This window comes from Polistes fuscatus, unplaced genomic scaffold (genome assembly GCF_010416935.1).
Source record: "Polistes fuscatus isolate 324 unplaced genomic scaffold, CU_Pfus_HIC Scaffold31, whole genome shotgun sequence".
Classification (NCBI taxonomy): Eukaryota; Metazoa; Arthropoda; class Insecta; order Hymenoptera; family Vespidae; genus Polistes; species Polistes fuscatus.
Window position 1 is genome coordinate 129,863 of NW_025113109.1, and position 24,368 is coordinate 154,230.

Below are 24,368 nucleotides of genomic sequence, written 5' to 3' on the forward strand. Positions count from 1 at the left end.
CTTGGCAACAGCGCCCAGCACGGCCCTTGTCCTAGGGGAGACGGGATCCTCCGCCTCCCGGACCGCTGCGTATACATCCGCCAGCTGCGGCGCCAGATGGTCGAGGGGAATAATCCCCGCGACCATCATTGCCGCATGGAAGGACACCGTTTTATACGCGCAACACACCCTGATTGCTACCCTTCTTTGCAGGGCCCGAACAGCCCGCCTGACCCTCTGATCTTCCACAACAGCGCGCCACCACTCCGGAGCACCATAAAGGAGCACGGAGTGGATCACGCTGCTGTAGAGGCGTCGCTTCTTTTCCCTCGGTCCGTGAAGGTTCGGAAGGATCCTCCCAATGACCGAAGGATCCCCTGCACACTTGGAATTAAGGCCTCGAAGTGGGGCCTGAAAGTCATACCTGAATCTAAAACTATGCCAGGTATTTCACACTGGGCTTAACCGCAATACAAACCCCCCTGAGTCTGATCACAGGGGGGGGACAATCCTGCGTCTGCGGAAGGCAGAGGCAGGGAAGGCCATCGCCTCCGTTTTGTGCGGCGCCACTTTAAGGCCCAAAATCTCTATCTCATTTACCAGGACCTCGAGGTCCCTCTCGCACGCTAACATCGCACAAGCCGGGTCCCGCCCCGCTGACAGGAGGGCGTGTCATCCGCATAGCAGACGACACGAAGACCCCCCCGGCAGCGGGACACGGAGGACCCGGTCGTAGGCGATGTTCCACAGTGTGGGGCATAGGACAGAGCCCTGTGGGACCCCACACGTAATTCTTACATTGCTAACGGTGCCCTGTCCTCCTATGAAGGACAGGAGCCTATTTCTAAAGTAGTCCTAAATTATGTTCACTAGATGGGTGGGGAAGCCACACCCGTAATTGACTCGACTACGGTCATCCAAGGGAGCGAGTTAAACGCGTTGGCGATGTCCAACGATACGAGGACACCAACCCGTCCCGCACTCACGCACTCCTGTATATATTGTTGAACCTCCCCAACAGCCTCAAGGGTGGAATGGCCCACCCTGAAGCCATGTTGGCTTGGCGACAGTACACTTCTTCGTTCTAAAAACTCGCTCACCCTGGAGACGATCACTCTCTCGAATAACTTCCCACCTCATCTAGCAGGCATATGGGCCTGAAAGAACTCGGTGCGGCGTCTTCCCCAGACCTTTTCCTTATGAGGACCAACCTGGCCCTCTTGCAGCACTCCGGGAACACGCCGTTCCCCAAGAGGCCAGAAAAGCAGCGAGCCAGTCCTCCGTTGCAGATATCAGCAGCCCTTTTTACGACTAATCCGGCACACCATCAGGGCCTGGTGCCCTTCCAAGGCCAATCCTGGCAGCGGCCCTGCGCACCTCCTCCGGCAGCACCTCCACCCCAGCCAAGTCCTGTAGGTCTTCATTCGGGGACACTGGTTGGCCGTCCCCCGGAAATAATGTTCCAATGATTGTGGCCAGCAGAGAGGGGTCCAGTGCCTCAGTAAGGGGGGGGAGACCCCGAGCTCTAAGCTTGTTCATTACAAGCTTATATGGCCTCCCCCAGGGATCTTCCTCGATGGTAGTGAGGAAGTCCCTCCAGGCCGAAGCCTTGGCCCTCCTGATAGCACGGACCAAACCCCTCTTGGCCTCCCTCCTGTTGTGAAGGCACTCCCCTATCCTGGCCAGGTCGCCGCTGCGTCGAGCCCTTTGGTATCTTCTTCTCGAGAGCATTGCCTCCCTCCTAAGGGCTGCAATCTCCCGAGACCACCATGGCACTACACTCCCCCGGTTCACTCCTGTTCTGACCCGAGACATACCAATGTCACATGCCCTGGTTAAAGAACTGTTCAGCCACCGCACTAAGTCCTCCCCACTGGCACTATTGTTCCGTGTCCAGTCGGCGGATACGAGGGCTGCGGCGAGCCTATCCTCGTCCACAGCCCTCGCATCCCACCTAGGAAAAATTCTCTCCCTAGAGCAAAGGCTTCGGAAGCCTGCAGCCTCACGCCTATAGTTGAATATTACATACAGGTGGTCCGAAAGGGACTCGGCCTCATCCACCCTCCAATCCGATAAGCGGACGATGGCTGTCGGAGATCCCCACGTAAGGTCTATAACGCTCGACCCTTGCGGCCGAACGCACGTGGGGTGGCCAACCTGGTTGCCCAGGCTTAGGTTCGACCTATTGGCCCACATGCAGAGCAACTCACCCCTTAGGTTACTTCTGCCTTCCGGATCCCACTGTGGGACCGGGCATTGAAGTCTCCGGCAACCAACGCTGGAAGAGTGGGAAATGATCCTAAGAGCTCTTCGAGCTCATCAAGGAGTCTACAAAATTTACTGATATCCTCGCTGGGGGAAAGTAGACAGAGACTACCAGCGAGTCCCCCCATTTAGCGGCCACAAAAAACAAACCCCTGCGCACTAGGCTACAGGTTCCTCCCCTTTGCTCACGAGAATCGCGGCGTGGGGCGACCCCCCCAGGGATGAGAGCCATTTCTCATCCCCAGGGGGAACCCACCACGGCTCCGATATTATGGCGATGTCCGCCTCAACCTCCCTCATTCGCTGGCCCAGCAAATCCTGGGCCCTACGCGCATGGTTGAGGTTGACTTGGATCACCGCCATATTAAGTTAGATAACGTTCAAGTTGCATGGAGGGGCAGGAGCCGCCTGCTCCACCTCCATGACACTATCTTCCAGACCCTTAGGTCCCACACACGGTCCCACGCTATTGTCGGCCGGCACACTAATCCCACGCACTTGCGCGACATTTTTGTCCGCGACTCTCAAATTTGTTCTTTTCGTTTGATAGGAGGCACCAATGGGCACTCCCAGGAACCCGCCCTGTGCGAGGTCTGGGAGCGACCCGCCTCCGCACAGACCGGACACTTGGGGCCGGCCCCACACTCGCGAGCGACGTGTCCCGGCTCACCACACCGGAAACAAACATCCGTTCTCGCACAAGGTGCCGGGCAAAAGGCCGCAACGTGGCCCCTTGCGAGACACCTATGGCATCTCAGGGGCCTGGGTCGAACAGGGAAGACCCGCACTCTCCCCCACCCCACCAGAATGTTTCCTCTATCTATGGCCGCCCGGGCAAGGGCCGTCGGTGCCACCACCGTGGCCTCGTAGCGACCACCCCTGCCCGGTCGGATCTCCCCCATTGATATTAGGTTCGGGTCAATGCCCGACCTCCCCTCCAACAACGCGCACCTAATCGCGGTGAGGGTGGTCGTTGGGTATAACCCTTCCAACCTGATGGGGGAGGTCCTCTGAGGCCTTAAAATTTTGGCCTCAGGGAGGACCCCCCTCATCGCCTCCGCGACCCTGTCCGCCTTCGTTTGGGCGTCTTTGCCGCGGACTTCCCAAATGAAGGAGCCCGTGAGGCCCCTCCTGTAAGAAAGCCCCTTGACACCTATGGTGTCAAGGTTTATACTTCCCTCCAATTTCCTTAGAGCCTCTAGGTAGGAGGCTCCTCCCTCGCAGGTCAGGGAGACTGCGGCGGTCTCCCTGGTCCTCGTGGCTTGCTTCTTCTTCTTCCTTTTTTTAACAGTGGGGGGGGCAACCCTCCCGGCACTCGATTGTTTGGGCAAGGGCCCCCCAATAGGCATCGTAGCCCTACCCCTTCTCCTGACCTCCATGAACCCATTCCCGTCTGGGATGGGGGTCAGTGGCATCTGTGTCGCCGTCGAGGGGGCAACTCGTGGTCGTGCCGCGACCTGAGCGTAAGAGCCCCGTTCTTCTTTCATTGTTTTAGTTCCTGCTGAATGGCTGTGATAGATTTAGCCAATTCAGCGAGAACCCTCATCGTCGCCCTGCCGTCCAAATTCTCATCTTTTCTAGTTGCAACCAGTCTTTCCTCAGCGAAAGACTAAGTACGCTTTTTGGTGCAGCCATTTCCGTCGCTGGAGGGTTCCCGATGTTATTGTTCTTCTTGGAAGCCTTCTCAAGGAGTACATCTTTACGTTTGATTTCGCGTCTAAGACGCGAACACTCCTCCTCGAGTTGTTTGAGCCTGATGTTCGTGGCTCTAGTCTCGGAGCGTAACTGCTCCAACGTCTCCCGAATATCTGCGCTGCAGCTCAACCTGTTCCGAGCCTGCAGCTCCTTAGCGACCTCTATTATACCCAGGTGACAGGACTTCATCTTCCCGGATATTTCCCCCTTGATATTGCCGCAGGTCTTCCTTTTTACTTCAGCCTCGGCAGCATGATCTAGGATTAGTCGATCAGTCTCCCTGATTCCAAATTGGAGACTGATGGCTTCTCCGATAAAACTCCCTCCATACTCGTTAAATCTATTACTTCGTCATCTGATGACGTGGAGTAGACAGTTGGAGAGTCGGACTCCATATCATCCCTTCCTGAGACATTGGTCGATCCGCAGGCCAGGTCGCCTACCTGCGAACAGCTTCCCGTATTGGTTACCAGAGTCGGGGCCGGGTCACCTACCCCAGACTCATAGCAGTCGTATGATGACGACGGAGGGTGGCCTGCCATAACACCACCTAGCACCGCCGGTGTGTGGATGTCCCTTCCACACGGGTTATTTACTGATCTTGTACCTTTCATTTTTTATTCGTCAAATTAGGCACAAGCCCAGTAGGAAAGGAAAGGAAAAGAAAGAAGCAAGAGGCAAAGAAAAGAATAGAAAAGAGAGGATAGAAAGAATTAAAGGTAGGAATAGCTACGCAGAGAACAATCACACACCATTCATACCATCCCTTTTAGTCGCCTCTTACGACAAGCAGGAATACTGTGGGAGTATTCTACTACCCCCTACCAGCGGGGGGACCCTGACGCAACCCTGACGCAACCCTGACGCAACCCTGACGCAACCCTGACGCAACCCTGACAAAACACGCACGAAGATCCTTTCCCTTTATTAGTCGTAAGTAAACTAGCAGCACTAGGAACGTCTCTCATGTGTGGGCGATTTCTTGAAATTTTATCTTTTTTACGGTTATCACTTGGCAAAAAAAAAAAAAAAAAGGAAACTTTCATCTCACTTTTCACTTCTATTGCTAGAAATTCCATGAGTCGAGTTAATCGCCCTTTCCACGAATAGTGGAAGCTCCTGTTCCTCCTATGTAATTAGCGTTTAGTAGTAAACAACTACGTTGCCACGCTCTCAATAATTCTTCTGGTAGTGCTGATTCTACGAGAGGATACAATATGGTCGCGTACTTGTCGTTGGTGAGACCTAAAGATTCCAACGCTCGCAAACGTGATTCGAGGTTATCATATAAACCGGAGAGGAAATGATTCGTAGACCTGGCTGGTTTCCGTAGAACAAGTTGCAATAATTGACGTATATATACTTCAATCTGCAGATCTGTATCACCGTATCGCTCCATTAGACTATCAATCGCCTTTGTGTAATTTCAGCGGTAGGCGGATAACTTTTAATCAATGCGGCTGCACGAGATTTCGGCTCCATAGATTGCATTAAATATTGAAACTTGTCTTCTTTTGTCAACCCGGAGTTTTTCGTGTACTTTCTTGAACGAACTCCAAAATGGTAGCCAATCTTTTATATTACCGCTAAATTGATGCAATCGGATCGTCGGTAAATTACAAGACACTCTTATGTCTGGTTGTGCTGGAAGGCGGCGGCAGCTAGTGCGGAGGTAGACGAACTTTCTGTCTCTTTCAGGAGATCCTCGACTTGTGACTGATAACAAAAAATTTTACTTCATATTCCACGGTTTCGTTCGTCTCTTGCTCAATTTCTGCTTCAGAATAATCGTCTCCTTCCATTCTCAGATCCAAGTACGATCGCGAAATTGAAGACAGTTCTTTTATCTTTGATTCCAATGTGCTAGGGAGTTTGAAATCGCTGTCCTACTCGATCCCTTTGCTGGATCCAGTAATGCATTCAAGACGTTGTACACCTTTGTGAATGCAATGCGAGCCATTGTTCTTTTCCTTTTTAAAAGATCCATTTTAATTATAAAGCACTAAAATAACTTTTGCACAAAACTGTAATAGTAGTAAGACCCCAGTCCTGTCACGGTCACCAAATGTTTGATTAAAGGTCGGGGTGAATGACAATTTTGTGCGAAGTATTAATAAATATGGATCATATATTTTAACAAACACAAGAAAATAGAACAAAATACAAGTAAAAACTACCTTGATATATATATATATAGTCGCACTTAAGACTTAAACACTTACTGCCTTCTAATAATAAGCCCTGTACAACTTCTAAATAATAATCCCTGCACAACTTCTAAATAATAATCCGTGTACAACTTGTAATAGTAATTTTGAATATTCTCCTTTTCCGGTCCCGGTGCCCGTCTCTTATACCCCGCATATAGTGGGAGAGGAAGGACTCTCCTTTTCCTACAGGGCGTTTCTCATCAAATAACCGATTCCCTATTGGTCATCTCTATTTCCCCCTTTTAACGCCTGTAACGCCTTAGCGAGAGAGTATCTTTCAAAGCTATCGGGATTTTTCCCGTTTAAAATTACATTTGTTTACCTAAGGGGGGAACGACCATGAGACCCCTTCTTTTGAGGAGACCAAATATCTTAGAATTTTATTTTATTTATATTATTTTATGATATTTATTATCGGTTTTTCCTTTAGATTATATTACTTATTTATTTAGGTTTTTTCCTTTAGATTATATCACGTATTTATTTAGGTTCTTTCCTTTAGAATTCTTATACAAATAGTTCTATCTCGGCTGTAGGCTGCTCGGTTCGGCGTAATGTGACAGCAAGTATCAATTGTGTTCAATCTATTACGGATAGAGTTGCGATCAGGATTAATGGTTTGTTAGCCTATGCGTTATTAGATACGGGCAGCGAAGTAAGCATTATAAATTCAGAGCTATATAATAAATTAAGAAGACCAAGAATATGTGAAACCACTCGACGATTGGCAGGGTTTGGTAATGCGATAACGAATCCAATAGAGATGTAAGGTGAATATCGATATCGAAGACGGTAGATATAAAACGGATGTATTTGTAGTAAGTCAGTCAGATATGAGATATGAAGTTTTTTTTAGGAAGAGAGTTGCTGAAAGAGTTAGACGTTCGTATAAATAAAGGGCGAGTAGAAATAAGACGACCAGACAAAAGACTCAGCGAGGAGATAAGCGAGGGATCGGTAAAATCGAGCGACTATGGTTATGTTGAGCGACGGACGGATACAGACGATATGAATGCAAATAAAGTAGTAGAAATATAAAGGCGATAATGGAAAAAAATATGTAGATACGGATGAAATAGACGTAAAAGAACCGTACAAGGTGCGCATAAAAGAAGTAATACAAAATTATAAGCCAAATACTAAACCAGACGCGCGAACAGAGACAAAAATAAAGTTGACGGATAATATTCCAGTTTGTTCTGAGCCGAGGAGATTAGCTCCGAAAGAGAAAAAAATAGTTACGCAACAATTAAACGAATGGTTGTACGAGGGAATAATTAAACCCAGTACAAGTGAATATAGTAGTCCGGTAGTAGTGGTACCTAAGAAGGACGGAACTTACAGAGTTTGTGTTGATTACCGTAAATTAAATGCAAAGGTGGTAAGAGATCGATTTCCAATGCCATTGATCGAAGACTGTCTCGATGCGTTGACACAGGGAGTGGTATTTTCGAAAATTAATCTTAAGAACGGGTTTTTTCATGTCAAGATTGAGGAAGATAGCCGTAAATTCATTCGTTTGTTACTCCAGACGGGCAATTTGAGTTTCTTAACACCTTTTGGGTTATGTAGCAGTCCCGCCAGTTTTTTAAGATTTATTGATGAGGTTTTTGGCAATTTGGTAAGGAAGAAAATAGTGTTAACATACATGGACGATCTTATTATCCCAGGTATCGATTACGAAGATGCGTGTAGAAAGTTGGAAATAACGTTAACGGTAGCAACTCAGAACGAGTTAATTATAAATTGGAAGAATGCAAGTTCCTGCGGGAGGAAATTGAGTTCTTAGGACATGTGGTGTGGAATGGGAGTATTCGGCCTTTATCCACGAAAGTAAAAGCGGTACAACGGTTTCCGGAACCGAAGAATAGAAAACATATTCAAAGTTTCTTAGGTCTGACAGGATATTTTCGTAAATTTATTAAGGATTACGCTAAGATAGCAAGACCATTATCAGATTTGTTAAAGACAGGTAAGGCATTTGTCTTTGATACCTTTGAAAGAGAGTCGTATTCGCGATTAAAGTATTTTTTGTCTTAAGAGCCGGTGCTTCGTATTTATGACCCCAGAGCAATGACGGAATTGCATACTGATGCGAATATAGACAGGTTTGGCGCCGTATTATTGCAAAAATACGACAACGAAAATAATTACCATCCGGTTCATTACATGAGTTATAAAACGTCAGAAGCAGAGAGGAAGTACCATTCGTATGAATTAGAAGTCCTAGCGATAATTAAAGCAGTTCAGAAGTTTAGAGTCTATTTGTTAGGAATAAGATTTAAGTTAGTTACGGATTGCCAGGCATTCCAAAAGACGCTTAAGAAAAGGGAGTTAGCACCGAAGGTAGCAAGGTGGGCGTTGGCATTGGAAGAATTTGACTTTGAAGTTGAACACCGTCCAGGAGAAAGAATGAAGCATGTAGATGCACTTAGTCGTTATATGGTAATGTGTATCGAAGATACGTTATTACAAAATATAAAAAGAAACAGGAAGAAGAGGAAAGATTACGTGTCATACGTCTTGTAGTAGAAAAAGAGCCATACGAAGATTATATTTTAGAAAAATATTTTGATAAGCGTGTAAACGATAAGAACGTGATAGTGTTGCCTACGAGCATGCAGTCTAATATCATAAGAAAGATTCACGAAAATGGTCATTTCTCTGTACGAAAGGTAGCCGAAAAAATAAAAGAAGAATTTTATATACCGGGTCTGAAAGAAAAAATCGAAAAGATCATCAGCTGTTGTGTACCGTGTATATTAGCGGAGCGTAAGCAGGGGAAAAAGGAAGGTTAGTTACAGCCGATACCGAAGGGGGATAGACTGCTCGAGACTTATCATGTCGACTATCTAGGGCCGTTGACAGCGACGAGTAAAGCTTATAGGCATATCTTGGTAGTGATAGATGGGTTTTCTAAGTTTGTGTGGCTATACCCAACTAAGACGACAACCGCACGGGAATCGTTAGAAAAACTTGGGATACAGCAGAGAACATTCGGTAATCCGACACGTATTATTACAGATAAGGGAACCGCATTCACGGCAACAGAGTTTAAAGAGTATTGTATGACGGAAAGGGTCGAGCACGTTCTAACTACCACCGGTATACCGAGAGGAAACGGTCAGGTTGAAAGAATTAATCGAATTATAATCTCGGTACTGACTAAGATGTCGATGGACGCGGCTGACAAGTGGTATAAGCATGTAGATAAGGTCCAAAGAGCGATTAATAGCACTTATCAGCGTAGTGTAGATGCGTCACCTTTCAGGTGATGTTTGGCGTAAAAATGAAGCAGCGCGAATATTTAGCTATTTTAGAATTATTAGAGAAAGAGGCGATATTGCAATATTCTGACGAGCGCTTAAGACTGAGAGAAGCAACGAAGAAAGTCTGTTAAAATTTCAAGAAGACAATAGGCGTAATTATGACCGTAAATGTAAGAAAGCGAGTGTTTACAACGAAGTTGCTTTAGTAGCGATAAAGCGCACGCAGTTTGGTGTGGGGTTAAAGATACAAAAGAAATTCTTAGGTCCGTATAAGATATCTAGATGTAAGAGAAATAACCGATATGACGTGATTCGTGTTGGTGGGGATGAAGGACCAAAGATAACCACAACGGCGGCGGATTACATGAAACCGTTTGAAGAGTTCCCTTTGGGGGCCGAAGGAGATGCGTATATGGCCGAGTTTGGGAAGGGAAATTAGACAAAGGGGCTATGAATTAAGATATGAATATTCGAGAACGATCATTGCTAAACATATCCGTATTTCAAGGAAAAACAAAGTTGTTTGTCAGTTAGGAAGGGATAGAAAAAATTTAAGAAGAAACGTTAAGATAGGAATATTGGGGAACGATCGTTGCTAAATATATACGCCTTTAGAGTAAGAAAAAAGTTGTTGTTCAGTATGAATGTTCGAGAACGATCGTTACTAAATATTCGAATAAGTGAAAAGACATAAGAAATATCGCCCTTTATTGTGATGGTGTGAGGGAAATGAGATAGTATGAGTGAGTACGTTGCTATGAGGGTTAGTCATCGTATAGCCTTTAAGCAGCAAATAGCTATTATTGCATTTACATGGAAACATTCTATTCATCTTTGTATTAATCCTACATAAATATAAAATACTTACATTATTAGAAAACAAGCATATTTAAAACGAGCGATAAAACAAATTTTTTTATTCAGTCAGCTGTATAATGATCACGCTTCTGATCTTGTTATTTGAAAAACCTCTTCTACACTATTGGGTAAGTATTAAATTTCTCTATAATAAAAGCGGTTGACGAGCTATTGTTCATTAGATACGAAGATAAACTACAAAACTTAGAACTCATCCCAGCTGCATGGAAATATATTCCCTCTGATCGCTTGGGTTGGTTTTATTTAGATTGTTAATAAGTTTATATTTAAATGCATTTTAAAAATACAAAAACTATACGCAGTTAGTCTTAATGGAATAAATTTTTAAAAATTTATTACATATCATTCTTCAATCAATCGCTAATAAGTACAGACGTGTTTATATAGTGTTTTCAAAAGATTATTAGTATTCAAATATACGCTGCGGTATAGTATAACGTACGTTAAGTATACGTCGCATACACAAAGATTAATTTTCTAATGCCTAAGTGACAAACACGGTGAGTCGTCGTGGTTACTGGTCGTAACAAAAACTTCAATTTTATATGCTAGGTTGTCTATGTTACCAATTAACAATGCAAAAATTGAAAATAAATTGTATAGTGTAATTCTTATTATCCTATTAAACCTTTAAGCGTTTTATGAACTTTTATTGAACCCTTATTTGTCAATAACTTGGAATATTGTCCTTTTGTCTTAGTTCCACTGTATGCATTTACAGATTTTTTATTATTGTATTTTGTCCATGATTACAATTCAACTAACAATTAGATAACTTTTCCAGTGATTCACCGTGGATATTTCTGTATTGTTAAAAAAAATGTTTGTTTTAAATAAAAATCAGCCCGATTCTAAGAATAATTACTATATGCTCTTTTTTAATAAGTTAATCTGTTATCAGTACTATTGTTTCAATTGTTTCGGCTCTTACATCTAAAAAGTGTTTCGGTTGTCTTTTGTATAAATCACTGGAATAATGTGTGTTTCTATTAGTTAATTTTATTCTACTCTAAAACATTTTAGGAAGGTATGCGTGGCGGGACATCACTAAAGCATATCAAAAAAAAGTTATTTAGACTACGAGACAGCAGATTTAAAAAATAAAATCTTAACTAAATAGATAGAAATCTTACGAAAATAAACATGTGCTATTGCAATAGCGATTGCAGTCCTAGTTGCCTAATAAATATAATGTCCTGTTTTAGCGGATACCCTTTCTTTGTTAATCTTCCCAATTTTTATAAAGCTGATCCTATTCTAAGTAATCAGATCGTAGGTATGAGTCATTCCAAGGAAAATCATAGTAATCGTGTTATTTTAGATCCGGTAAGTTTTTTCATATAATAAATAGTAATAAAATGTACTTATTTATTAAAAGATTAGAAATGTACAGTGATTCACTTGCAGTATTTGAACAGTTATTATAAATATTTTATTTATATTAAATGTGTTATAAAACACTTATCGAAATAATAATTACATTGTGGATAGTGGTATGACTTTGTATATTATACAGATATAGTTTCAAGCAAATCGAAATATTTATACAATATTTAAGATTTATTTCTCATAAACGTAATAATTGCTAAAGCTACAAACATTTTTGGACACATAGAACTAAGATAAAGAAATAATGAAAATAAAAGTTTTTCCAGTACTAAATAATACATGGATGGTCGTTAGTTTTAGCCTTATGTACATTTTTGTCAGTCACAGTTAAGTAATCGTGGTAAAACATTACGATATTGATTAGGAGTCCGAAAAGATCTGAAATTTCTGAAAGTAACAGAATATTAATAGTCAAGTGGCGCAATGAAGGAAAAACTTACGGTAAAATAAGTAAATTTTTAAATATAAACAGATCTACGATACATTACATTATTTAAAAATCGAAATCTAAAGGAATTATAAAAAATAAATATCGTTCTAGTTGTCCAAAGAAGTTAGCGGAACGAGAAGAAACAGCTTTGATCCGTGAAATAAAAAAAAATTCTAAGGTTACTGCTACAAATCTTGCAACATAAGTTAGCTAGAACTTTAAGAAAGATGTAAATTCAGAATTATGTAGAAGAGTGCTACGTTAAAATGATTATCATGCTAGGATTCCCAGAAAGAAGGTATACACTAGTAATATTAATAAGAATATAAGATAAAAATTCGTCAAAGAATTTAGTAGCAAAGATGATTTCTTCTGTAATAAAGTAATATTTTTAATTATTAGTGTAAACATCCCACTTCTGAAATTTGTAAACTCCCAACACATAAGAACAAAAGATTAACTAACTCATAAGAACATAAGAACATAAGATTAACTACTTCCTACTACTCAGTACATAAGAACATAAGATTAACTAACTTCCTACTACTTCCTTCTACCACCCGTATTGTCCGACTCCCTTTTATACTTTTCCGTCGAACAACGGAACATCGGCCCCCCTCCATGGGTGACGCATACAGCCTCTGTTCCTCACACTTAATCTTAAGAACGCCGATATCCTAAATAAACATCCGCACGCACACCGGTGCAGGCGCCAAAGTGCACGAACCTGCATGAGACGTTTACAATCGGCCAGTCCTGACGGTGACCGCCCTCGGTCACTAGACCATCACACATACATAAAGGCGCAACGTAAGATGAACATGAACATAAGGTTAATACATACATAAGAAGTACATGAATACAAACATAAGAATACAATCAAAAATTAATACATAAATAAAAGTAATAATCTGAAAGAATAAAAATATAAGATAGTCCATACATAAGAAATACAATTACAAAATAAACACAAACGCAAGGCTAGTATAAAAGGTCTAAAAATACTGATATAAAAGGGTCTAAAGATTAAATAAACGCATACATAAGAAATAAAATCACTCGGATACAATATTTCCTTTTCCCCCTTTTTTTTCTTTTCGATCTAATCAATAACTAAAATAACATTTATTCTTTGGCCTGTTCCGTTCCTCGCCAGGGACGCATGTTACAATATTCCCATGTTCCCCGATACGGTCTTTGAGATATTTGGAAGCCTCTTATATCGGCAACTACATATCTATCGTTTCGTAATTTTTTTATAACCTCGTACGGACCTCTAAATTTTGGTATCAGTTTTTTTCCAATCCCTACAGTGCTATCAACATTCCTTATCACCACATAATCACCAACATTAAATTCTGACCGTATCTTATGATGGCGTTTATCATAATACCTCTTGTTATAATTTTGCTTCTCAGCCATTCTATCTTCGGCCTTATTCCTAATTGCTTTTAAATCGCGTTCGCTTATTGTGACTTTATTTAACGCGCGGTAATCGACGCACATCCTATTCTTACCGTTTTTCTTTTTGACTAACACAATAGGGGACGCGTAATCCGATTCGCTCAGTCGAATTATTCCTCTTTCTAGCAAATCTCCTATTATTTCCCTAACTTGGTTTTTCTCGACAAACGATAAGCGACGGGGAGATAAATGAAATGGCTTATGCTCTTGTAATGTTAATTTCGGCTCCATGCTTATTCTAGGCTTTTCCGGACGAGGTGCATCTAAGTAATTTACCTTTAAGATTTCCTTTAATTCATTTTGTTTTTCCACCGCGATTTTGGGATTAATGTCTAATTCGGTAATTTGATTATCGGTGGAATCATCTATTTCTATATTCATAATCTGGTCTATCACTACCTCCTCCTCGGAGCGCTTATCTTTTCTGCTAAAAACTAATCCACATTTTTTTAATGCGTCGCGACCTAAAATAACGGAGTTCATCATTGTAGTATCTGGTACTACCAACAGACGAGTGTCAACCCTTTCGCCGTCATCTAATTTTAAACTAACTTGTATCGAGCCGTGTACTTGCAGACGACTATGATTAATACCATAATATTCACTTCCGAGTTCCGGCGCAGAGTTGATCGGTCCCATCACTAACCCTTTCTTTATGAAACTCACGGGGCTGCCGGAATCCAATAAGGTGTCTAAAACTAAGATGTAGTGTATATTGCCTGAATCGATATCATAAGTTATCTTCCTGATGTAGTCGTCATCGGTGGTCAAGTTCCTGGTGACGCTGTGGACCTCGCCACCCTTCTCCGGGCATTCTGGTCTAAGATGTCCATGTTTACCGCACTTGTAGCAGCTGCCTCTTTCCCTCTTCGGACGGGGGCAGTTCCCCGCAAAATGTCCTGTCTCTCCACAGTTGAAGCATCTGGCATAATTTTCCCCCGACGGCCTCTTATGGTCGATCGGTTTCCCTTTTCCTTCTCCCGTCGCCGCCGATGAAGCGTCTCCCTCGGTGCCGACACACTTGCGAATGCTGTTATCATAGATTCTAACGATGCATAACATTGCACTTTGGCCTGAGTGCGTAACTCCTGGCTTGGGATACCGTCGATCACGTAGCTAATTATTTCTTTTTCATCAATCGGGATGCGATTAGCTAATGTCACCTTGTCATGCACATAATCCGTAAAACTCTCGGTAGGCTTCCACACTCTCGCCTCGAGTTTGCGCCGTAAAATTAGGGGATCGACTTGCTGCCCAAACATCTTCCTAAGCTCGCGCAAAAGGTCGTTGCTACTCAAATCAACGCAATCCACTCGCGAGTGATACCATTTTAAGGCCTTTCCTCTTAGTCGGCTACAAACTAGGGCCTTAGAACTAGGTGCATCCAGATCGTAACTGGCAAGCAGTCCTTTGACCTGCTTCTCCCATCGGTCGAATTCGACATCACTGCCGTCGAATTCACCGATTAACTCCCTAATATCTTGCCACTTCTTCACCCTGGATCTTTCCGTTTCACTTATCACTGACTGAGGCGTCCTTCTTAAAAATTCCAACTCCCTACGTAAGAGATCAGCTTCTCGCTCAGCCAAATCCCGTGCCCGCCGTAACAATTCCATTTCCGTAGGTGCGGGGTTAGGGGGTGGTACGTAATTCAAACCTCGTACCGACATGACTTCGGTCTGCTCGTCCGATTCTTCACAAGTGCCTCCCGATGTTAAACATAAATCTGCAGCAGGCGTTCTTGCCTCTAATAACCGCTTAACCAACTCGGTCTTATTTCCGGTCGTACTTAAATTCTTTGCACTGAGCATGTCCTTAAGCTGGTTCACTTTCAGTGTACTCATCTTAATGTTTTCGTCCAGTATCCTTTGATCCCGAATTCACTAACAGACCTCTAATTCACACACGACGCGTAACACAATAAATCATAAAATTACCGAACGTCCATAAAAACTTAGAGGATCTTAAACTTGACCTTAAGTCTTAACTCGAAACTGAACGTGAATCTTATCCCACTTTTCATAACACACGCGTGAATCGCGAATTTCTAATTTAGCGAGTTTGAATCCCACTTCTGAAATTTGTAAACATCCCACTTCTGAAATTTGTAAACTCCCAAACACATAAGAACATAAGATTAACTAACTCATAAGAACATAAGAACATAAGATTAACTAACTGCTACCTCCCACTACTCAGTACATAAGAACATAAGATTAACTAACTTCCTACTACTTCCTTCTACCACCCGTATTGTCCGACTCCCTTTCATACTTTTCCGTCGAACAACGGAACATCGGCCCCCCTCCATGGGTGACGCATACAGCCTCTGTTCCTCACACTTAACCTTAAGAACGCCGATATCCTAAATAAACATCCGCACGCACACCGGTGCAGGCGCCAAAGTGCACGAACCTGCATGAGACGTTTACATTAGTAATATTTTAAATTTCGATTCATCTGAATCCATCTGAAGACCTTCCATGTATCCATTTAGTATTAAAAAAACTTTTATTTTCATTATTTCTTGATCTTAGTTTTATTTGTCTAATTACTTTTTCGGCTTTAGCAATCGTTACGTTTATAAGAAATAAATCATAACTATTGTATATATATTTCGATTTGCTTGAAACTATACCTGTATAATATACAGAGTCATACCTCAATCAAATGTTATTAATATGTCAGTAAGGGCTCTATAATACACTTATTATATAAATAAAATATTTCATGACAACTGTTAAAATACTGCAAGTTAGTCACAGAATGTACTAGATTACGTTTATTTTGTTAAAGAATAGTGATATGGTAATAAATTTTATTACAATTGTTTATTATCTTCACTAGTTTCTGTAAATATGATAATAGATAACCTAAGATGTCTTAAAAAAGTATTTGACTTTATTGCAATTATTTTTATAACTTTCATTTACTTTTATTGTTATGGAATAATTTTGTAATTTTCTAGGCGACAGGAGTTATTTTCGAATTTTTTGCTAGATTACAAATTAAAATGCTTCTTCATCTTTACAAGGAGACGTGTACGTATATTTTAGGTTGAAGTAAAATATCAAATAACTAAAAAACTAATTATTCTTCTAAAAAACAAAAGTTTTGTTGATTAAAATCAAATTTAATTTCACTATTTTCTTCTTTTTAGCCCCTTACAAGATTTTTCACAAATATACTTTCTAATATTGTTTTACTCAATAGAATTTAAGACTCCTAAATAAATGGTTTTGGCATTGCCGGATGTGCACTTTAATCCATACTTATATACAATTGTTGGTTATGTACTTGGTTCGTTGAGTATTATAGAAGCTTTCAGTATTATCTATTTTTCAACCGAAAACATTAGAACCATGAGTTATTAATAAACTCATAAATTTCTATTATATTTACTTTTATAAAACATTATTTTTATTTAGTGTTTTCGCCAGCGTCCCCGCGACATTCCATTATTTGAATTATAAAGAGGTAGTAGTACGCAAATTTAAAGGAATACTTTAATTTTAAAACCTGAAGAGTCTGTAAAAAAAAAAATAATTATCTATCATCTTAAATAATTCAAATCAAAGTAAAAGTATTTACGTATAAAGTAACCGTTGATTGTATTTATAAATGCTATTAAAAGAATTTAAAATGTTTATTCCTAACAAATATTTTGTCTATGCCAATTGTTAGTTTAAACAAATTCTTCATGTTAGAACTTATTTATTTTAAAATCTGTTTAGTTTAAACAAAATTTTCTTGTACGAACTTATTTATTTAAAAATCTAAAAACCTCTTCGAGACAAGTATCTGTTAATAATAAATGCAAAAAAATGATCAAAATTTTAATATAAGGAATATATATAATATTAAATGTAAGTAAATATAATATGCAAATGTATGAAATATAGTGTATAATTAATATCTCATGCAAAATAAACATATAAATGAAATAGTAGTACATAAATCAATATCGTAATATTGTAAAATTTAAATGTTTAGAAAAGCATAAAGATTTTTTAGTTGTATCTAATAACATATTTTAATCCTAGACAAATAAATTAAAACTGCAAAATTATCTTCAAATCTTTTAGTTTATCATTTCACAAATAGACTACTCAACTAATATTTCAACCTAATAATTTTTTTGTTTTTATTAACTCCATACATCTTTACAATTTGTCCGTAGACATTTGGTTAATTATTATATAAGTGAAAAATGATAGCATGTGAACGGTTTCTTCAATGAGATAGCATCTCGCTATTGTCACTTATTTCAGTAAGGTTTAATTCTTTACAAGGTCTCCTGGGTGGATTATTTTGAGCCTAATAGGAATATATTGGTTGTGCTTATCGTTGGTTTGCTGGTGTATGTGCGTATCAATTCTTCTTTTGTATCTGCAAGTTGTCTAAGTTATTTCTTTTTCTATCGAGGGAATATATTGGTCCATCCTTATCTCTTCGTTACGGACGAAACATGAAGCATTCACGATTGTTCGTAGAGAGTTTATGGATTGCTTAACCTCGAGCTTTGCAAAGGAACTTTTCACTGCTATACCGCATAGCGGTATTCCATAGGTCCAGATTGGTTTTATTATTGTTTTCCAAATTATTAGTTTGTCTTATATGCTAAGTTTAAATTTTTTACCTTTCTATCTACTGTATACGCTGGGCAACGAAGCAGGGTGTGTTCTGCATCGTCATCCTCATCCTACTTGTCAATAAAGCACTGCGATGTAAGTATATTACAACTCTCGCCCCTGGTATGTTGTAATGATAAATAGGAGGTTTTTTAGTAGGTAAGTAGCCCGTACTAGGACCGGTCAAATAAGGCTTTTCCTGGTTAAGGAAAGAATCTCGGACGGTCAGAATATACAGCATCTGTTCCCCACGCTTAATCTTAAGAATACCGATATCCTAAATAAACATCCGCACGCACTCACACTAGTGCAGGCGCCAACGTGCACGAACCTGCATGAGACGTTTACAATAGTATATTTAACTTTAATATATTACTACACAAATTCATATTAAAAGCTGATTTAAATATTTCTTATTCTCTAACATCATTTATTAGTCACATATGGTTGCTAATTTACTATCGATATTTGAAGTTCTACGGAATACATCAGCTATTATAATTATATATCTGTATTTAAAATGTTTTGATACCGTCTATAATTTTTAAATTGGAGATATCTTTTCGTACAAACAAAAGTGAAAACGTCTGATTGCAAAAAAATGTTTAAGGTATAGGAAAAAGTAATTATGCTAAGAACAAAAAATTAACTTATTCTAACCAAAAAAAATTATTTATAAAAATATCTCTTTATTGTTGTTTATCTCAGATTGTTAGAAAGAAAATATAAATGAAAAAACTGAAAATATAACGAATAAAAGATCTAAAGAATCATCACACAAAAAAACCATTTTATCATATAATGAGCTATTATTACCCTGGAAACAATAAACGATAAGGCGAATGATCAAATTTTAAAAAGGGAAAACATAATATCTGTTAAAAAAAGAGATTGTCAAAAAATTAACTTCTAGTAAATTGTCTTGATTCTTCAACTGTCTCAATCGGGACTTTAAGTATAAATATTCACATTCTCTTTACGTAAGTATCAGTAAAACTATCCCAATAAATATTAGAAACATTAAAGAAGAAGTTATGTTTATCGACTACAGATAGCTTGTCCCATAACTTCGAAACGTTTTCATTTGTGTATTCCCCACTCGTTAAAAGTAAAGAAATTCAGTACATATTGAAACTTTTCTATTTTTCTGTAGATATTAAGCAATCTGAAAAAATATACAAAAAATTGAATGATGTTCTTTTTTATCGACGAATAATAAATCGCATGTTAATATAAAATATTGTCAGACATTACCTTGACTTTCTTCCACTAAGATAAGCTAACGATTCCACTATGATTGCTGTTATCCAGTGCCAAAAAATAGTCAAAAAAATATGGAAAGAATAGTTACGATTAAACCATAAGGAGTAGTACCACAAAATTTTTTTCGACGGAATATTCATCGCATTATTTTTCTATAATTTTCAATAGTAGCTCAAGTACCTGATTTTTGAACAGAGGAAAAAACATTATAAATTGGAATCTCTTTGTTAACACGAAAATATTTCTTGTTTCTGTTGGAGAGATTAATAATCTGTGGTATGGACCTTCGATAAAAGTTCTTTCTTATTCACTCTAAATATTATTTTAAAAGTTGAACTAAAAGTAAATTTCAGAGATTTTTCAAAACAGAAGAAAAAACTTACTGTTTTTGTGCAACGTCCCATGCGGCAGCAATAATGTTGTTGACAACATAGTCGGCAGGAATTATTTCGCAAATAAAGTTCTCATTACAATATATCGTGTGTAAAACACCAGTCGCACTTTCTACAGCAATACCTGTTAGTCCATACAGATTTTTTATCCAACCGGCGATTGGTTCCTTTTCCGTTGCGACAACAATGGATGGCCGAACGATGCAAGTAGGAATTCCATTAGAATATTGCCGTACAGTATTTTAACAGATTTCCTTTGAATATACGTAAGTGATGGGCCAATTACCAAGTAGCCCATGAAATAAACGAATTTGCTAATCGACTTAGCTTTAAAAAAAAGCAATAGTATTCTTGTTTTATTACTTTGGGGTTATTAAGTATAATTGATCTTTTTTCAAAATCTCTGTCAATTAATTGTGTCTTCTGTCTTTATAGGTTTTTAGAATTTTTCTTCAATTTTACTATATACGCAATACGAATATGCCGATCATACATAAAAAAGGCCTAAAGATAACATTTATTATAAAATAAGAACAGTTTATTTTTTAAGTAGATCCAATGTTTACATAATTAATTAGGAAAACAGTATCCTCAAGCTTTTCATTTCCTGTGCGTGCAAGAGGAGATCACTTGTTCCTCTAATATTCTTATGAACTATAAAACGAATATTATCCATAAAACGCACGGATTCTGCACCATGGAATATCAAATAGGTATCTTTAATGCGTTCGAGGTTTTTCTCTGACAATCCTAAATTAAATTGACTCGTGTCTCCTTCTTTTAGAATAATCTTTTTTTCGACATCTTTTTGCTCTGTCTTCAATCTTTCAAAAATCTGAAAATTTAAAACCCAGTAATATTTGTTATATTTTTTATTGACATAGTAATTAGTACAAATTACGTAACTTTACTTACAACATCATTAAAATACTCTTTGAATCGAGTCTGCGGATCCTGCTGTTTTTTGCTCTTATCAGCAATTAAATGGTTGCTATTTCTGGACAACATCTACAAATAGCAATGCATTTATATAAACAATTTTTGGTAGAAAATATATTCATATTAAAATAAAATATCATTATATAAGTTTACATATAGAAGGAAAGAGAAAAATAGAGCAAAGAGAGAAAAGAAAGAATAAATATCTTGAAATTAAAATAAATGAGAAAAAAGGCAAAAAGACTTATTAAACGTACGAATAAGTTAGCTAAAGAGGATAAAAATTATTTTCAAAAACGTATAAAAATAAAAGATATGCGTATCTTGTTTCATCTAAACATTAGTTCGATTTGGGATTTTTTTTAACTAGTTGCAACACCAAAATTATTATAGAAAAAATTTAGGACTGAACAGGAAGCAGTGTCTCACGTGAGTGTATATATGAATACAGAAGAAATTAAGATTTAGATAATACAGAACATTTACTATTGAAAATGCACATATAGATATTTCTACACTAGCAAACTAAGTATGAGTGCATCAGAGTGTGTTTGTGCGTGCTCATGGGTACGTGACTAAAGACAGAGCTTCTATAGTATTAATTTTTATCAGAGATGGCGTGATTTGGAATAAAAAAGAGAAGAAAAGTTAAGGAGAAAGAAACCAAAAATAATTGATTTTAAGCGTTTGACGAATGACGATAAAAGGAAATGACGTATATATATATATATATATATATATATATATACGTGTCCAACGAGCAAAAAAGAGAATTATTATTGTTTGAAAGATTAGAAAGAGTTTGCTTTGGATGATGTTCTGTTAGGAAGTACCAAAAATACATATAATAGTTTTAGTTAAGAAAAATTAGGATATTTATATATATATTTTTATAATATCGCAATTCACACTACTTTAAATCTTACTATTTTCTTCTAAATCTTACATTTTACTTTAAATCTTGCCTTATACTTAAAATCTTGCTCCTTATCTTAAAACCTTGCTTCCCATCTTTAAACCTTGCTTCCCATCTTTAAACATTGCTTCTATCAGTTTCTTTGTTGCCTATATATATACATTATCCCCTCTATCATTCTTTTGTTCTTTCCTCTGTTTCAGTTCTCGAATATTCGAGAAGAATCGGTACGAAACGCAATTTGATAACACAGCACTCTCCTATACAACAAAGGAGTTATATTTAGTTTCTACTTTCGCTTCTCTTATACATATTGTAATAAAAAAAATCTAACAATCTCAACAGTTTAGTAAATAGGTACTACAGGTAAAATAGTATAGGAAGTGACGATATTTATCAGTGACTCGGTAGACTATTAACCAAGGATGGCTAACCTGTGACTCGCGCATTAAAAATTAATCCACAAAAACTTTTGAATTGAATTACGCGTAGATTTTTATAAGATTTAATTTTCAGAATAAAGAATAGGATTTTTCTCATGGCTCCAGACACATTTACTGACAAACGAATATAACGCTGCAAGCAATGATAAGCCAAATTTGACCCACGCATCCAAAAATGTTTGCTATCACTGCTATAAACATTTAAATTTCTATTACATTTTACTTGATTAAACTATATCTCTAAATGAATATTTATAGTTATTCTTAATATTTCCTTTTCTCTTTTTTGAGATTTGTAAGAAAAGCTTTTTATATTAAAATAAAAATAATAAATATTAAAAAAATCCCTTTTTTATACTTACATAATACAATTACAATATCTAAAGATCTTTAAAAATTTGTAGGGACAACTACAATTATAAAAATATAGCCTGCAGTATTTCTAATATTTTTTTTAAATTATTTAAAAATAATGGACTATTATATACAAAAACTCCCTGTTATTTAGATAGAAAGCTTACATTGCTGTACGGCAAATGTTAAAATTAAGTTATAGATTTTAAACTTAAGGAATATTCTTTTTATTTATTTCAAACCATATAAACCTCTGGGAACATAAAAAATTTTGAAATACTCAAAATAAGGACCACCCTTTTGTACATAGTATAAAAATTTATTTAAAACTCATGATTGAAATCTTATAAGGAATGTATAAGTTAATTCGAGAACGAAAACATATATAAAAGATTTTTACCTTACCAGTTTTTCCCTTATAAGCCTTCATGTAAATCCTAAACTTTCTGTTATGAAAATTTTTTTTCCAGAGTAAAATGTAGCAATTTCACCTAGCTGATTATAATAATTCAAATCTTCTACCATAGAAAACAGTTCCTCTTGATACGTTCGGCCGCTTAATGACACCATTTTAAGGATTTTTTTATAATAACAAAAAAATATTACATATAAAAAACGTAAGCAATTTCAATAATTAATAAAAATTAATTCCGTGCGAATTTTAAAGATAAATAAAGATGTATAAGTGTTAGGAATAAATGGATTTGATAATGATTAAAGTAATAAGTTATTCGTTTTCCGATAACTCGAAAATTCTGTTTTAATGAACGTAAATATAATCTATTATTATGACAAACATATATGAAATAATTATTTTTATTCTTAAAAAATAATTATTTTGTAGAATTTAAAATTTTTTCTAATAGCGTGTGAAAAGAAACATTTATTTTAACATTTTTAATGATTGAAGCATCTTTTATAATGAATGCCTTATACATTATCTCATTCAATAAAAGCTCCTAAAAATTTGTTTGCAAGCCGTTTTAATGTTATTCACAAAAAAAATCAAACTTGTGAATTTAATGCGGTTAACTTTTCATCTTATTTACAAAATTTTGCCTTTTGTTACTCTCACAGTTTGGAAAGGTATAAAATGATTAAAAGTAGAAAACTTAACTATTTACCTTAACAACTTTTATCACAAAGAATATAATAGAATATAATAAGTTATACAAATTTACGCTATAAGAAAATACTTTATCATATTTGGAAATCTTATGAAGAACTAAGTATGTTGGTTAGTGATTTAAAAGGATTATTCGAAACTAAGTATCAAAAACGAACTCTTAATAAAATAACCGTTGATTTTATTCAAAGTTATTTGATTCATCTACTGTTATATATCGACACCCGAACATGGTTTAGCTTGTCTCTGGATATATTGAGACAGGAATTATTTCTTTTCAAGACTAAAGAAGTTAATCCTTCACCTGGCGGGCCTGGGTCAAGTATCTACCAGGGCTTTAAGTTCAGACAATATAAAATTTATTAATTAAAAGACAAAATAAATTTTGGGCGTCACAATTAGGTTTTCCATAATAAGTATATTATTAAATTACTCAATCTGTGCAGTCTCGACTAGCAGAAGGAGAATGAGACAAACAAGGGCGGGTGTCATTGGGTGATCCAAAATATTGCAAAATTTCAATGGAAAAGAATTAACAAAGACTTAAGGAGATAACTTACGTTACTGGTGCAGAAAACACTGATCTCTAATCTTACAATTAACTGGTGGTATATAACAAAATAAAATACACTTATACTCTCGGTTGAACTCGTAGTCTGTCAAAAGTAATTCAAGAGTAAATAATATAAGAAAAATAATCATATAAAATAATACAGTAATAAAT

The 24,368-nt window shown here is 37.6% G+C and overlaps 1 protein-coding gene and 1 long non-coding RNA gene across 2 annotated transcripts; one reads left to right on the forward strand and one right to left on the reverse strand.

The window, feature by feature from the left end:
• The first annotated feature begins 1,130 nt into the window (after positions 1-1,130).
• On the forward strand, positions 1,131-3,199 carry LOC122520361 (basic proline-rich protein-like). The gene is made up of 2 exons (XM_043640453.1): positions 1,131-1,415; positions 2,795-3,199. Exons 1-2 carry the CDS (start codon positions 1,131-1,133, stop codon positions 3,197-3,199), a joined length of 690 nt encoding a protein of 229 aa, XP_043496388.1.
• Positions 3,200-20,671: 17,472 nt separating this feature from the next.
• On the reverse strand, positions 20,672-20,868 carry LOC122520367. Its single transcript, XR_006304514.1, has 2 exons — positions 20,782-20,868; positions 20,672-20,701 (listed from the first exon to the last, which is right to left on the reverse strand). It is a non-coding gene; the product is annotated as an uncharacterized LOC122520367 (long non-coding RNA).
• Between the last annotated feature and the right edge of the window lie 3,500 nt (positions 20,869-24,368).

Coding starts and splice junctions, on each gene's coding strand:
- LOC122520361 (XM_043640453.1), top strand. CDS start 1,131: ATGGGCCTGAAAGAACTCGGTGCGGCGTCTTCCCCAGACCTTTTCCTT. Junction 1,416..2,794: donor GTCTTCATTCGGGGACACTG/GTTGGCCGTCCC, acceptor TTCGTTTGATAG/GAGGCACCAATGGGCACTCC.